The sequence below is a fragment of the Microcaecilia unicolor genome, chromosome 3 (genome assembly GCF_901765095.1).
Source record: "Microcaecilia unicolor chromosome 3, aMicUni1.1, whole genome shotgun sequence".
NCBI classification, from domain to species: domain Eukaryota; kingdom Metazoa; phylum Chordata; class Amphibia; order Gymnophiona; family Siphonopidae; genus Microcaecilia; species Microcaecilia unicolor.
The window spans coordinates 380,848,063-380,865,311 of NC_044033.1; the positions used below are offsets into that span (position 1 = coordinate 380,848,063).

The window sequence follows — 17,249 nt, forward strand, 5'->3', positions numbered from 1 at the left end:
TCTGGCTTGGACAGGCAACCAACGAAGAATCAAACACAAAGGAGTGAAATGATCATACTTTTATGAAACAGTAAGTGAGCAGCAGTATTTTGAAGTAATTGAAGTTAGACAGGGATGTAGATGACGGTCCCAAATAGAAAATTACAATAGTCTCTTCTGGGGAAAAAATCAATGCCTGAACTAGTTTCTGCAGGTCATCTAATGAAAAGTAGGAACATTACCTGTCTTAGATATTTGAGTTTAAAAAAGTAGTAATGAATAATTTCTTAACATGAAAGCCCCCTTTCAAATCAGTCCAGCCACCTAAGCTTTTGACAACATTCTGGAATAAAATAGTTTTGCCACCTAAAGTAAATAACAGGTGGAAACGGAGAGGTTTACCATTGACCCAGAGCAAAATAGTTTTGTCTGCATTCAAGTTAATTTGTCAGGCATCCACCTGAAAATTTGAGATAAACAATACTGTGTGTGATCAAATAGATCTTGAATGGTAGAAGTAACAAGAAAATTTATTTGAACATCATCTGCATAGATGTAATAAGACAAATTTAGTGTTGAGTAGTTTACTCAAAGGGCTAAAATAGATGTTAAGGGGTAATGATGAGCCCTGTGGGACTCCACAAGCTGGTGCTCAAAAGGGAGATCTTTCATTTTTGTAGGTTATTTTTATAATTCCTACTTTTCAAGAAAGAGACAAAACACCCTGCCAGTCAGACCTATCTGACTCAAAACATCAAAAAATCATGGTCAACTACGTCGAATGCAGCTTGAAAGGTCTAGCTGCATAAGAACAGAAGGAATACCCTTATCAACTAAAGCTAACACTTACGTTGGACCTGAGAAAAGACATGTTTTTGAACTGTAAAACCTTCTTAATCCTGACTGATAGTGGTCCAAAATATCAAAGGAATCTAAGTAATCCTGAAGTTGTAACCTCACAATAGATTCTATTATCTTAGCCAAGAAAAGGTGTGTTAGCGATAGGTCTGTAATTTGAACATTCAGGCGTAGATTTTGAATGGTCTTTTGAGTATGGGAAGAATAGTTATAGAACTAATATTAGCAGGATAGTAACCCAATCATAGCATTAAATTGATTAAAGTCATTAGCCATAAGACTCCCTCAGTTGGACGATATTTCAACTTAGAAGCTGGACAAGGGTCCAGCAGCGCAAAGTAACCTTTGCTAAAAGAAGTTACAGCCTTACTTAACTGTTACAAATTAACAACCTTAAATTCTTGCCAGTATTGATTAACATTCCAACAAAATATTCAGTAGACTGATCTAAATAGTCTAGAGATCAAATAAGTGAAAATTGGGATCTAATATCAATTCTTATTTTCAAAAAATGTTGCAAACGCAGTAGCAGAAAGAGATATTTGAACAAGACTGTGTGCAGGGTCATTGAATAAATTGTGAACTATTTGAAATAGTTTAGGAGTCATTTGACCCAATTGCAATCTTCTTGGAATAATAGGATCGCTTAGCATTGTAAATGGACAATTTATAATCAGCAGTAGAAGCCTTCCAGCAGGTCCTTAGCATTTACAGCCTGGATGTTGAGTGTGTAACTTTTATGCCATCTTTTGCCTTGCGTCTCAAATCCTCTAGGCTTCTAGGAAAAACTCCCCTAGATGGTCCTTAGCATTGAATAGAAAAGTTTTGCTATCTTGCTTAATTAAAAAAAAAAAAGTAATAAATTCTTTTCCTGTTCCACAGAAAACTGTTTGAATTAATTCTGTCAGAGACCGTTGTAAAGTGTAGATCCATTAGGGTTTAGCCCAGTGCAACAGGCAAGCATTGTCACTTTGTAGAAGGTAAACCTGTCTTTTTAGTTTTAGTTCAGTTTGTGGGGCTTGCTTCTGATGACATACATGCAGAAAAGGCTTTTTACAAAATTCCATGGCCACTTACCTATGTCTGCCTGAGAGCATGGCATGTACTTGTGTTCATGCTGCATGTAGCTATTTTTGAGGCCATATTTTGGGGAGAGTGGAGGCAGAATTGTGATGTATGTGTCATAAAATACAAACGTACACATTGTAAACACACACACTAACTTTGGAGCAAGTGTTAATGTTTGTTGGCATTTGCTTACAATTGGGGGTGGTTCTAGGAGTCTAATTTTATGAAGGCACATAGTTTCCTGCATTGCCTTTTATTTATAAAGAAAAAAAAAAAGTACGTAAGTCATGAATGACTTATGGGAGATGCCATTTGCTTGATGGTTTCTTGGGAGACTGTTAAGGCAATGGTTTGTCATTGCCTTCCCTAGTCATCTTTACATCCCAGCTAAGTCAGAGTACTTTTGGTTTAGTTAAAAAAAAAATAAAAAAAAAAAGGGTGGATGAATAGCTGAGTTGGTCAGTCTGACTACCTGACAGAAATCTCAGTGTGGAATTTGAACTCAGGTTGTGGGTACAGTAGGCAAGCAACCTATCAATAGGGCACCTAAGTGAAAAGACCCGGTGGTACTGAGATTAAATCAGGCTACATAATGTTGGAGCCCTGGTGGTAGCTTCATGGAAGATATCTGCAAAGCTGTAACATGGACTTCTCAGTGCATCCATATTCTGTTGTTGTTTTTGAAAGGAATACCTGATGCAAGAGTAAGTTTGGTCAGCATGTCTTGTGAAATCTTTGTTTTGAAATCCAACTCTGTCACCTCCAAGGCCCACCTTTATATGGCCACTTTTCACCAAAAGTATGAGTTGCTCATAGCCATTCTGTATGTTTTTATTCTTAAAGCTAACCTTACAGCTTCGGAATCCTAGCACCTATAACAGGTGTTCTCAAAAACCTACCTGCCTCCTTTATGTATTAGCTTCTCCTAAGAATAGCTCTAGAAAGTTGTTAACTTTGTTTACATTCTCCATTCTGGGCTTTTTCTGATAAGACCCATGAGCGAGGCTGGTACCTGTCTTCTGAGAAACTTGTGAACAAGTGAGCAACTTCTGCTTGCTTTCTTTTGCTTATTGCTCAAAGACTGATACCATCTGTATCCTTTTCCTTTGTTAGGGAAAGGTTTGACTCCAACCCAGTGTGTAATGGCAGGAATACATTTTAAGCAGTAAAGTTTTTCCTGAGCCTTTCAACAGCATGAAAGTTCCAGATTTCTGTTAACTTATTGCGGATGGCAATTTGAAGAACGCTGACACCATGAAGTAATGCTGGAGCACTCCATTGGGTCGTGACATATCTGAGCAATTTGCCTTTAGCAAAGGCGGTGTCCTATTGCCTCATCTTGTGTTTGACATATACGGCATTATTCTACCCTGAAAACCATTTGCATCTCTAGCAAGATTTTTCTGCTTGAATCATTGGAGATTTAAAGCTTTCCTATTGGACATTTTAGAGAATATTATATATATTCTAATATAAGCCAAGGAATTTTTGTCCAAAGGTTAAATTGCAACTCAGTGTGCATTCGAGTTTCTGTGGTGTCCATCATTTTTGCCCATATCTTCTTTGGCTGATGCTGTGGGAAAGGAGGATTAAAGTCCCTCAGTGTTGTCCCTGGATAACCAGTCTGGGATGGTATGGCATCTCTTCTTGCTGATGCTGACTGCATCGTGATTGACTGGTGCACTCGCTCTAGGTCTGCTGCCTCCTGCCTTGATCATGTGCATCAGCCGACTGCGATGCTGAGAGTTGCTGTACCACCTCAGATTGGTGATTCAGGGACACTGCTCCTTTGCACAGCATCAGCTGCAGGAGGAAGGTAAGGGGGAAAATGCTGAACCACTTGGGGGGGGGGGGGGGGAGGTTATATTAAAGGTTTGTGTCCCGCTTTTTGTGTGTGTGTGTGTGTGGGGGGGGGATATTTCAATGTATTCTCAAGTTTATATTGGCGTATGTACGGTACTGTAGTATTTTTCTCCCTTAATTGCCTCCTTCTTCTGTATTTTCTTCATCTCAGTTAAAGTGCTGGAGGAATTTCAGAAATCCTCAATGGCCTCTAAAGCTGCCAGGAATTCTCCTCTGGTACCCACACACAAAGACCATTATGGTAGCACTGCCATCTTTCCACCCTGCTGTGGTTCAAGAGTTTTGTCTGTATTGTGCCCGGACTCAGCCAGGTTCTTTCTTATAGAAGCCTAAAACTGAAAACAACCACTTTGTTTGAACTGAAAAAGTGGACAGCTTAAAATTGTCTAACATGTAATGCATTAATCTCTATAAAATGTTAACCTATAAGTGCTAAAAGTAATTGAATATTTTAGTTGTTAAAAGCTATGTAAAAAAAAAAGTGAAACCCTGAAATGGGACACAAGTGCTTTCTCAGATAACTAACTTCTCAACAATAAATGAAAGTGGAAGCTAATTTAATATTTTAGTCAGTTATAGCTGTGATTAACTGGCCTTGTTCAGAGCGCACCTTGGCATTACATAAATGGATACAAAGGAATTTTTTTTTTATATATTGCCATTCAGGCCCAGGTTAGTACAATGGAGAAGCAGACTTCATTAAATATTCCCATAAAATTTCCTTAGTACCAGTATGCCTTTTGCCTCTTCCCACAGTGCTTTCCCATCAATACTGGAGGCAAAAAAAAAAGGGCTGCAGGAGAAAACTTGGGACTATTTTAAAGTATGAGCTTAAAACACATTACACTTATCCAAGTCCAGTGATTCATCTTTATCATGGTGGATGTGGTTCAGACTAGTAAGGCACCAACAAAAAATGAGCATGTTAAAGGAATTCCTTTGTTTACCCTTTCTGCCAGTCTGTATCATCTAAGGACTTAGCAGTGACCTATTTTGGTGGGCTAATTACATCTTCTTACAAATGCTGCATTCACTGCTACATGACAGTACAGTCTTGATCAATTTTGTCTGTCCAGGTAAGTGAAATGGACATTCTTCACACTGAAGGAAGCTATTGCACAAGGACTGAAATGTCCATTTCACTTACCTGGACACAGTACAATCCACACAGCCTCAGTGATCATGACACCAATTGTGGAAGCCTAAGAGAACACTATAGTTGTGTTTAATAAAGGCACCAACTTTCAAATGACGGCTTACAGTTTTGGCATAGATCCAATTTCTTTGCCAGAGAGATTACCACAGACTTGCTTAGTAAAGTTTTACAAAGCTTAGACCCAGAAAAACCCTAGTATCGCAAGTATTGAGGAAACAACTTTTTGTGGACAGGTGAAATGAGTTTGCTATACAAATGGGTGACATGATTTTAGGTTACCTACACACTATCTCCTAGATAATTTTGAAGATTTTTCCAGGTATACACAGAGATTCCCACACATTGTGTGCCTCACCTCTGTTCTCTCTTGGACGGGAAAGGGAAATGGGACTTGATATACCGCCTTTCTGTGGTATTTTGCAACTACATTTAAAGTGGTTTACATATATACAGGTACTTATTTTGTACCTGGGGCAATGGAGGGTTAAGTGACTTGCCCACAGTCACAAGGAGCTGGAGTGGGAATCGAACCCAGTTCCTCAGGATCAAAGTCCTCTGCACTAACCACTAGGCTACTCCAAAGAGTACCTGTATATATTTGATATAAACTCTGAAGTAAATACACACAGGAAAGGAGACTATGATAAAATGAGAAGAACGGTAAAAACAAAACAAAAAAACCTTAAAGCAGCAGCTGTGAAGGTCAAAACTTTACATCAGGTGTGGATGCTGTTCAAAAATACTATCCAGGAAGCCCAAGCCCAGATATATTTTATGTATTAAAAAAGGAGGAAGAAAGGCCAAACGACAGCCATCGTGGTTAAAAAGTGAGGTGAAGGAAGCTATTAGAGCTTTAAAAAAAAATCTTTCAGAAAATGGGGAAAGGATCTGAATGAAAATATTTAGGAAATAGCATAAGGAATGGCAAGTCAAATCAAAGGCCTCATAAGGAAGGCAAAGAGAGACTTTGAAAAAAAGATTGTGTTGGAGGCAAAAACACATGCTGTCTGAAGCAGTTTTGCCAAAATTGAGTCCTGAAGCAGTGTGATGTTTACTTCCCCTTTATCACGACAGTGTTGTATCAAGAAAGTTATGTTGCGAAATATATAGTCCCTTCTCAGTATATTGTGGGTCTTTAAGTTTGCATTTACTACTACTACAACTTATCATTTCTAAAGTGCCACTAGACGTACGCAGCGCTGTACACTTGAACATGAAGAGACAGCCCCTGCTCGACAGAGCTTACAATCTAATTAGGACAGACAAACAGGACAAACAAGAGATAAGCGAATATTAAAGTGAGGATGATAAAATAAGGGTTCTGAACAAGTGAATAAGGGCTAGGAGTTAAAACCTGCATCAAAAAGGTGGGCTTTTAGCTTAGATTTGAAGACTGCCAGAGATGGAGCTTGACGTACCGGCACAGGAAGTCTATTCCAGGCATATGGTGCAGCAAGATAAAAGGAACAGAGTCTGGAGTTAGCAGTGGAGGAGAAGGGTGCAGATAAGAGAGATTTACCCAGTGAACAGAGTTCCTGGGGAGGAATGCAGGGAGAGATGAGAGTGAAGAGGTACTGAGGAGCTGCAGCGTGAATGTACTTATAGGTCAATAAGAGGAGTTTGAACTGTATGCGGAAACAGGAAGCCAGTGAAGTGACTTGAGGAGAGGGCTAATATTAGCATAACGACACTGGCAGAATATTAGTCGTGCAGCAGAATTTTGAACAGATTGAAGAGGAGTGAGATGGCTAAGTGGGAGACCTGTGAGAAGCAAGTTGCAGTAGTCTAAGCGCGAGGTGATAAGTGTGGCTAAGGGTTCTGGCATTTGTTGTAGTGTGTTTTTATATATATATATATATATATATATATATATATATATATATATATATTTTTTTTTTTTTTTCATGTGGTTATGCAGAGTTACATTAGAAGGTAAATGGTGTTAGTGGAGAGGTAATCTACATAAAGCACAGCCAATCATCAGATGAACCATAGATTTTGAATGGTAATGACTTTTACCCCCCTACTAGTTTAGTTTCACTTAACTTTCAAGTGGAAAATTTCATATATTAAAATGTGTTCTCATATTCTTGAAAGTGTAAATAAAAGTGATAATGCAACGGTTTTATTGGTGCAGTTAATTTTTCATATGACATGTCACCCTTTACGTACAAGTAATCAAGCTTACAAATTAAGGTGAACAGAATCCTACTGATCTTGATCAGCAGTAGAACAGATGGTCTAGAAGAAAACCTCTGAGTGTGAGCACAGAATTATTTTGTTGCGGTCTACATGTTGTAGGATAGTATGCATTGTAACAATTTAATGTATGCTTTGCTTAATCTTGACAGGGACACAGCAGGACAGGAACGGTTTCACACCATTACCACCTCCTATTACAGAGGCGCTATGGGAATCATGCTAGTATATGACATCACCAATGCCAAAAGCTTTGAAAACATCAGCAAATGGCTGAGAAACATAGATGAGGTAAGTAGAAAAGCACAAGGTAAAGGAAATCAAAGCTCAGTGCTGGTTGTATTCTCTGGAAGACTGCATCATAGTGTAGAACAAGGTCAAATGATGCAGATCATAAAATTTTCTCAGTAGTTGTAAATTTATGTACTTATACTGGGGGCCCCAGGTCTGCCTGTAGCTCCAATAGAGAGATCATGCTGGTAGACTTTGGGACACCCAAATTTCTGCCTGGGCCCCAAAAATCTACTACAAGTTGTGGTTGTAGTCTTTGATCAGTAGTTTTTGTTTTAGAGGTTTACAAAGGTTCTTGGAGGACAAGCCAAGGTATGTAGTCCTCACAAATGGACAAAACACTCAAACCTTTCTAGTTCAGTGCACCATCCATATATAGGACTTCCCACATCACATAGGGCCAACCCTATTTTTTTTATTTTTATGAAGGCGGTCACCAATTTTCTGTAGATCTGTAATTCTCAGAGGAAAAGCAGGTGACATCATCCACAGAGCGTGGTGCGGGGACCGCTATAGTGCACTGTCACTTTAAAACTTTAAGGCAGTGCCCCTTACAGCACATGCTGGGTACCTTTGCACCCGACGCTCGAGCATGAGACCAACAGTCTAGTGTTTTCTGCAGAGCAGAGGGTTTGATTTTATAATATCTCAGTGTGTCAAACTTTTGCATTTGGTGCCTTCCCTTTTTTGGGGGATATTTTTTCTTCATATTTTTTTTTCTTGATTCATTTTCTTCAGTGTATTTTTTAATTTTCATTTTTCAGCCTTTGGGGCCTCTGAGCCCTTTCACCCAGGAAGCATCGACCATTTTTGGGTACGCGGCTATTCAAGCTCCCCGGTCTTGTCAGCCATTTTTTCCCTCCATGTCATTGATGGTGCCGAGTGGTTTTAAGAAATGTCCGTGATGCAATCAGACCATTTCAGGCACGGACCCTGGGACATACAGTGTGGCCTCTGCCTGTGCATGCAAGTGAGAACACGTAAAGCCCGCAGAGTCCAGCATGTGAAACCTTTTGGTTCTGCATTCGTATTGAGCATGGCAGGAGATTTGGTACTCGATGCAGAATCTGCCTCGACTTCGGGTGCACCGATTTAATATCGAGATGGTCTGACATTGGACTCGGTACCGTGACCGCATAAGGACTATACGCTGTCTTCGGTTCCACATGCATCGAGGCACCTGTAGTGCAAAAGAAATCCTAAGAAGCATCACCATCATTCTCTCTCCAGGCACTCTGCCAATACCTCCTTTGCATCGGCATCCATGCTGCAGTGACCGCTCTCCAACTTTCGCCATCGAGAGCCTTCGAGGTGTTCAAAATCTCCTATGCCTTCACAGGCTATAATTCGGGCTGTGTCCACACTGCTGTCTCGGCCGGTACCGATGCCTATCTACAGAAGAAAATCTGGGCTGTGCTCAAAGAAGAGCTCTTAGTGCGACTGTATACGTAGTCTATACAGGCTTTTACAGGGTGTTTACGCCAGCCTGGGCCCATTGGATACATGGGCCTCTCCTGTTGATACATTGGAGAGAGAGTCATGGGAGAGGTCCTGCACACCGCCTCAGCATCGACTGTTGAGCACCACAGACCTGACCAACGTATGGGTCGACGTGGACAGAGGAACTTTATACAGCCTTGGAGACTCATCTGCCTTGATGCACCTTGACGCAGGGCTGACACTGTAGTTGACATTCTATTCCACATACTTCTCAAGAGCAGTACTTTGAAGAGTCAGACTTGGACCTCTCCTGGGAGACAGAGCAGGACCCACAGGACCTCTCAGCTGAGTAGTTATATGGCATTCATAAGAGTAGTCATACTGGGTCAGACCAACGGTCCATCTAGCCCAGTATCCCTATTTTAAACAGTGGCCAAGCCAGGTCACAAGTACCTGGCAGAAACCCAAATTATGGCAACACTCCATACTACAAATCCCAGGGCAAGCAGTTGCTTCCCATGTCTGTCTCAATAGCTGACTATGGACTTTCCTCCAGGAATTTGTCCAAACCTTTTTTAAACCCATATACGCTAACCACTGTTACCACATTCTCCGGCAAAGAGTTCCAGACCTTAACTATTTGTTGCGTGAAAAAATATTTCCTCCTATTTGTTTTAAAAGTATTTCTATGTAACTTCCTCGAGTGTCCCCTAGTCTTTGTACTTTTGGAACAAGTAAAATATCAATTTACTTCTACTTGTTCTACATCACTCAGTATTTTGTACACCTCAATCATATCTCCCCTCATCAGTCTGTTTTCCAAGCTGAAGAGCCCCTAACCTCTTTAGCCTTTCCTCATAGGAGAGGAGTTCTATCCCTTTTATCATTTTGGTTGCTGCTGTCTTGGTACTTTTTCTAATTTGAGATACAGCGACCAGAACGGAACGCAATACTCAAGGTGCGGACGCACCATGGAGCGCTACAGAGGCATTATAGTATTTTCGGTCTTATTCATCTGATCCTTCTTCACCACCTGAGAAGACCGCAAGTCTCCTCCAGAAAGTATATTCTTTCTTAGTTTTGATGTGAGACGGGCCAAGCCATACCTTTCAAGTTGGAGACAGAGGAGGAACCTCTTTGACGTTCTAGATCTCTCCTCCTAGAGAAGGAAAAACACTCAGAGTAAACAGAGTAGTAACAAACCTGATTTATAATCATTGATCATTACTTACACCCCACTTCGTACCCTTTGCTCTCTCACAGATAAGACTTCTACTGCCCCATCCATCCAAAGCAAAATGGGAGTCTACTAGATCTAGTGCTTTGGAACTCCTTGCTACGGCATCTTAGACTAGAAAAACCTAATGCCTCTCTTCGGGCTGCACTGAAAATTTTTTTTTTCAGATGGCATTTGATAATTAGTAAAACACAAGAACATCAGCATTGCCATACTAGGACAGACCGAAGGTCCATCAAGCCCAATTTCTTGTTTCCAACAGTAGCCAGTCCAGGTCACACGTATCTGGTAAGATCCCAGAACAGTAAAACAAATTTTATGCTGCTTATCCTAGAAATAAGCAGTGAATGTTCGTCTTATGGACTGTCTCTCCTTCACCCCCCTCCCCAAAAAGCACCTGAAGACATACTAGTCATTCACAGCATTAAAGCCTACATTCTGAGCCTAGTAGGGACAGAGAAAGTACCTGTAGAAAGGTGGTTTATCAAGTCCATGACCCTTTATCCTCCTGGTTTCAAAAATTAGCTGCAAACACAGCCATTGATTAAATAAGTGCTCAGAAAAGCTAAGTGGATGAGGACTAAACCCTCAGTTCTCACTGAGAGGAAGGGTGCTCGCATGTGGGAAAGACTTTTACCAGAATGCTTTCATATAGTTACCTTTCATATAGTTGCTTACCCAACTGTTCATGAGCTTGTAAATATGAAACATTCTGGACAAGATAAGCTTGTCAGTTTCTTCTTTAAGAGAAACATGACTTTAGGGTAGTAGGGGAAAGGAAAGTATGGCAAACAATTTGAATTATGATTTTTGAGACATCAAGAATTTATTCTCAGAAGTTCATAGTTAGAATCATTGGACTTTATTTACACTGTATAGAAAAAGCTCAGAAGAATTGAAACTAGGGATGAGAGAGTGAGAGTTGCAGCCTAGAACAATGGATTACTTTAAGATGTTTCACAGTAAGGATAGAAAAAACTGGTAAAAGATATCTAAGGAAAAGCCGAATGGTTTCTGATCTTCAATCAAAATGTAAAATTAGACACAGGGAACCTGAGTAAACATGTTTTTTAAAAAATATTTTTTTAATTCATTTATTTAAGAATCAAAGTTATCCAGCATCCATATCACCCTTGTGAAAAAAAGTAATCGGCCCTTACTTTGAACCAATTGACCACATTTTAATTGGTTTAGGTTCAGCTGATTGAACATAGCCAGGCTTGATTGCAGCCAGCTTTTGAATCTAACCCTTGCTATATATTGAACCTTACCCTGAGAGTGAAGTAGTAGCAACAAAGTTTGTACAAGAACAGGATGCTGCAATCAAAGGAAATTCCAGAAGAGAAGAGAAAAAAAGTTGTTGAAATATCAGTTTGGAAAGGGTTTCAAAGCCATTTCTAAAGCTGTGGGACTTCAGCCAACAGTAGTGAAAGCCATTATCTCTAAATGGAACAGTGGTGCATCTTCCCAGGAGTGGCCTGCCTGCCTGCCAAAATTACTTCAAAGATGCAGTGAAAACGCATCTGGGAAATCGCAAAAATTCCCAGATCATTATTCAAAGAACGGCAGGCCTCTCTAGCTTCAGCTAAGGTCAGTGTTGACTCCACAATAAGAGATGCTGGGCATAAATGGGAGAGTAGTGAAGTAGAAATCGCAGCTCTCCATGAGTAGCATCAGTGCTCGTTTCACATTTGGAAAAATACACTTGTGTTATCTCCAAGCCTTATAAGATAATCTTCTATGGATGTACAAGTCAAAAGTGGAACTCATTGGACAGCATAGAGGTACCATTGTGTCTGGTGTAAAGCAAACACAGCATTCCACAGTAAGAACATCATAACCAGCCATCAGATATGGTGATGATGGTATGGGGTTGCTTTGCTGTCAAGACTTGGAAAACTTGCCATTATTAAGGAACCGTGAATTTTATACTGTACCAGAAAATTCTCAAATGTCCAAGCATCTGGAGGGAAGGGAGAGAGAGCTACTGGGACATGAGAGGGAGAGGAAGAAGGGACTGGAGGGAAGGCTGCTGGGACATGGGAGGGAGAGGAAGAAGGTACTGGAGGGAAGGGAGAGAGCTGCTGGGACATGGGAGGGAGAGGAGGAAGGGACTTGAGGGAAGGGAGAGAGCTACTGGACATGGGAGGGAGAGGAAGAAGGGACTGGAGGGAAGGGAGAGAGCTACTGGACATGGGAGGGAGAGGAAGGGACTGGAGAGAAGGGAGGGAGCTACTGGACATGGGAGGGAGAGGAAGGGACTGGAGAGAAGGGATAGAACTACTGGACATGGGAGGGAGAGGAAGGGACTGGAGAGAAGGGAGAGAGCTACTGGGACATGGGAGGGAGAGGAAGAAGGGACTAGAGGGAAGGGAGAGAGCTGCTGGGACATGGGAGGGAGAGGCACTGGAGGGAAGGGAGAGAGCTAGGGACATGGGAGGGAGAGGAAGAAGGGACTGGCAGGAAGGAAGAGAGCTACTGGACATGGGAGGGAGAGAAGGAAGGGGCTAGAGAGCTGCTGGACAAGGGAGGAAGAGGAAGAAGGGACTGGAGGGGAGAGAGCTGCTGGACATGGGAGGATAGGGAGAGAAAGAGGGGAGATGGATGAAAAGATGCAGAGAGAAAGGGGAGAGACTGGAAGGATGTGGAGAGAGAGGGGAGACTGAACAGAAAAGGGTAGAGATAGAGACACACTGGATAGGAGAGGGGAGATAGAGACACTAGATGGAAGGATCAGGAGAGAGGGTAGATGGGTGGAAGGATGAGGAGAGAAAGAGGGAAGACACTGGATGGAAGGGTAGGGAGAAAAAGGAGACGCTGGATGCAAAAGAAAGAGGGGAGACACTGGAAGGATGGGGAGAGAAAGAGGGGAGCTGCTGGATGGAAAGAGGGAGAGGACAGAGTAGGGAAAGACTGGAGAATAAGAGGAAGGGGCATGGTGGCGAACAAGGGTGAGGAAAAGATGAAAAGCCATAGGTGATGAATGGACAGGAAACCCTGGCAAGAGAAAGACGAAGGAAAGCAGAATCTAGAGACTGGGAGCAACACAATGAGAAAAAGTAAATGGCCATACAACAAAGGTAAAGAAAATAATTTTATTTTTAATTTAGGATAAAGTAATATGGTACCTGTGTTAATAAAGTTTCAGAGACCAATACTTCCTTGCTTAGGTCAGGAGAGGATACCATAACAGCATTATACTGACCTGAGGCAGGAGGTTTTGGCCTCTGAAAGCTCATTGAAAAGGGTGTTAGGCTATTAAATAAATTATTTTCTGAAACCTGATGCACTGAAAAGCAGCACTTTACCAGGAAGATGAATTATTGACAGAGATATTCCCATCCCCACCAGTGCTGGCCTTCCGACAGCCACCAAACTTAAAACACAAGCTAATCAGAAGTAAACTCCCAACACAGACTGAAAAAGAAAAGGGCACGTTTCCCTGTAACATATCCAGCTGCAAGCTATGCCAAAACATTTCACAAGACCCCACAATGATTCACAAGGGAAAAATATTCAACATAAAGGAATCTTTTACATGCTCATCTTCCAATGTGGTATCATTCAGTGTAAAAAATGTAACGAAGGATGCTATATTGGAGAAACAGGCCAGATGCTTAAGACAAGATTCAATCTGCACAGACACATGAAAATAGCCGATGCCAGTCAAGCCCCCACCCCTGTGGGCCAACACTTTACAAGACCAGAACACTGCACCAGTGATTTCACAGTAAGAATACTGAAAGGTAATTTTAAAACAATACAGGAACGTAAGACCTTTGAAGTAAGAATGATTGAATATTTTGACACCCAACAGACAGGACTTAATAAGGATCTGGGTTTTCTAACCCATTATAAACCATAAAGTTGTATTTCTCTGTATATTTCTCTGTTTATCACCCTCCTCTCACCTACCAACACCCATCCTGTTAGAATATCAATGAAATGCTTTGATATCCCCATGCACACCCCCACCCTCCCACTCTGTCAGACTGTCAAAGTAATGCTTTGATGTTTCTCTTATATATACTATCTGCTACCACATTTGCTTATTTCCGATCTGACGAAGAAGGGCAACCTTCGAAAGAAAATGTATTAAGTTATGTCCAATAAAAAAGGTATCGTATTTTCTTTTCCTTGTTTTATTTTGTTTGATTTCTATTGATAACCCCTGTGTGACGAATGCATCTGATTAGTGTGACTAAATTTTGCTGGGGAAGGGGGGTAGAGAGAAAATTTTGTGCCCACCCACTTTAGGTTCAGGCCCATCCAAAATTGGCAGTCTGGCTACGCCACTGGATAATATATACTTGATTATGGTCTTTTTGTGTTTCTGGAACATAGACCATAGAAGTCTATCTGGCCCTATCCTTATGTTCCAATTGCTGGAGTTGTCGTTGAAGCCCACTCCAGTCTATTCATCTTCTCATTTGTGGGACACAGATCATAAAAATCTGTCCAGAACTGTCCTTATGTTCCAGCCACTGAAGTTGCTGTCTAAGCCCTTTCCAGCCCATCCTAAACCAGACTTCCATATATTAGACACAGACCATACAAGTCTGCCCGGTATTGGCCCTAGTTAATCACAGCCACAGTCGTCATCTAAGCATTACTTCACACATCCACACACATGCAGCCATTTAAAGATAGTTTTTTTTTATAACTTCCATTTTCTAATTAGAGATCCTTTTTGAATTCCATCATCATTTGTGTCTCTACCACCTCCTTAATGGAAAATTTTCCACATTTGTGCTGTTAAAGCAAGGAGGAGGAGGAGACAGCACTCAAAGAACTTGGTTCTCTGTAGATGAGAGGCTGGTGCAGGTGTAGCTTACACTTTCACAGGAACCCCGCAGAACTGCTTCCGTCCCCGCGGGAACCCCGCAACCCCCGTTCCTGTGCAGCTCTCTACTTCCTGCTCTCAGCTCCCTGACTGGCAGCCCCTCCACCCCAGGCGTGCGTATGTGTTTTAACCCTTTTACTTTCCATGGCAGCGACGTCAGTGACAAGGCATTGCGGGCTCGCCTCCGGCTTCAGCATCTCCCTTTCCTCTTCACACAGTGGTCCCGCCTTCTGCGATGATGCATTTCCTGTTTCCGCGAGGGCGGGACACTGTGTGAAGAGGGAAGGGAGAAGCTGGAGGTGAGCCTGCAGTGCCTTCAACTTCATTGATGTTGCTGCCACGGTGAGTAAAAGGGTTAAACGCGGGGGGGGGGGCAGGGCAGGGGGAGAGAATAGATCGCTGGACAGGAGGGGAGGGCAGGGGGAGAGAAGAGATCGCTGGAGGGGAGGGCAGGGGAGAGAGGAGAATTGCTGGCCATGGATGGATGGAGGGGAGGGCAGGGGGAGAGAGGAGAATTGCTGGACATGGATGGAGGGAGGGAAGGGCAGGGGGAGAGAAGAGAATTGCTGAACAAGGATGGAGGGGGCAGGGAAGAGAGGAAATTTAGTTTAGAGATGTAGTGTGGCCTATGGATCCCACAACTATTCTATCCTTGGTGGGAGAAGCATGGAAGAATTTGGGTATTTCCAGTAGTGCTCCCTTTGGACATTTAGCACAGAGGCCCTCTGGGGCCCAAGAATGGTTCAAGCCGTTGTTGATTGAGTCTGCAGCCTTTTGGCAGGAGAAAGAACAAATCAGATGTAATACTGCATAGCCATTGGGGGGGGGGGGGGGGGGGGAAGAGGAAGAAGAGGATTTCCCCACTAGTGGTGGTGTTTCAAAGAAAGGAACTATATCATCTTAATTATTGTGCTCTGTCTTTCACATCTGCTCAGAGCAGGAATAGCCTGTGTATGGGAATCCGGTCTCTACAGGCCCCATATTTCCTTTCTCCTGCACAGAGCTCTTGGCTGAGTGGGAGGTTCTGAACAGCCCCCTCAGGGGGTACTAAGTGCCTAGGCATGCTGTCTTCCCAATCAGTGTGATGACCTGGAGAAGTAGTTTCATCTCCCCAAGGTATGTGCATCCTTCACAATGGTGACCAAGAAGATGACCATTCCAGTGGTCATCTTCAGTGATGATCTTGATAGAAGAGTGGAGCAGCTTTTCAAGGAGACCTTATGTACAGTCTTCGGAGTTCAAATCTTTGTACAGATATGTTGCTGAGACACCCCCCCCCCCCCCCCCCTCCTTTGGGTGCAACAGCTCCCTCAGCTTCAGATGGGGTGGCATTCCTGGAGTCAGGAGACAACCTTCCTGGAAGACTCCTTGATCTGGTGCAAGTTTCTTCTTGAATGGTGGCCTCTGTGGCACCTGCAGATGGCTACTGCTTTGCCATTGGGCAGTGGACTCTACCTCCAAGCTTTGGCTTAGCTGGCTGCCTTCCAGGGGAGCCTACTCTGAGGAGCTGGAAAAGCTTGTCGGACCTAGGGGAGATGAAGCCCCTATGCTTGCCTCAAGATCATTCTAAGGGATCTTTGAAGGCATGGGATAGTAAATTGTGCCCTAGGGACTGGGGGTATTTATGAAAGAGCAGACCGCCCCCCCCCCCCCAAGAGATTTTTCAAGTGCCTAGGGCCGGAGAGGGTATCCTTATCACCGCCCCCCCCCCCCCCCCCCAAGAGGCTTTTCAAGTACCTAGGGCCAGAGAGGGTATCCCTATCGTGTTGCAAGGTGGCCCTGAAATCCGGGACCCATTGAGGATGCACCGGGCTCCTCCAAGGTAGTGGTGTACAGCAGACTTGCCCTTTTCTACCATGAGTAGGCCTGATAACTTTGGATCAGTGGGTCTAGGAGGTAATGCAGGTTATGCTAACCTGTCTAATCTTCCTGGGGACAGTAGAGCTTGTATGTAGAAGGAATTCAGTATTTCATCTACATTGTAGTTTCAAAAGTGAGGCTCCTTTTGGCTTATGGATAATGAAGAGGGTCGGTTCCTCCTTGCAAGCTCCCCACTTCTGCATGGAAACCTTAGGTTCAAGTGATCACATCTGTCATGCCTACCTTCACATTCCTGTTCTGTACCACCTCAAGTACATTTGAGTCACCTCTGTTCGGAAGATAGGCTAATCTGGGCAGACTTCAGAGACAATATCTTGAGATTTGGGGCGCTTGGAGGGCTTCAACTGGATAGTGAACTTTGCCAAGAGATAGTTGGTCCTGTCCCAGGTCACAGAGTACCTCTGAGTTTGATTCAATCCCTGGAAAGTGAGATG

The 17,249-nt window shown here is 42.7% G+C and overlaps 1 protein-coding gene across 1 annotated transcript in view; it reads left to right on the forward strand.

The window, feature by feature from the left end:
* The window catches only part of RAB10 (RAB10, member RAS oncogene family), a 181,530-nt gene that overhangs the window by 113,712 nt on the left and 50,569 nt on the right, over positions 1-17,249 (forward strand). Inside the window, exon 3 of the mRNA XM_030198636.1 lies at positions 7,276-7,414. Coding sequence (XP_030054496.1) covers positions 7,276-7,414 — 139 coding nt within the window. The remainder of the gene's footprint in view (positions 1-7,275; positions 7,415-17,249) is intronic.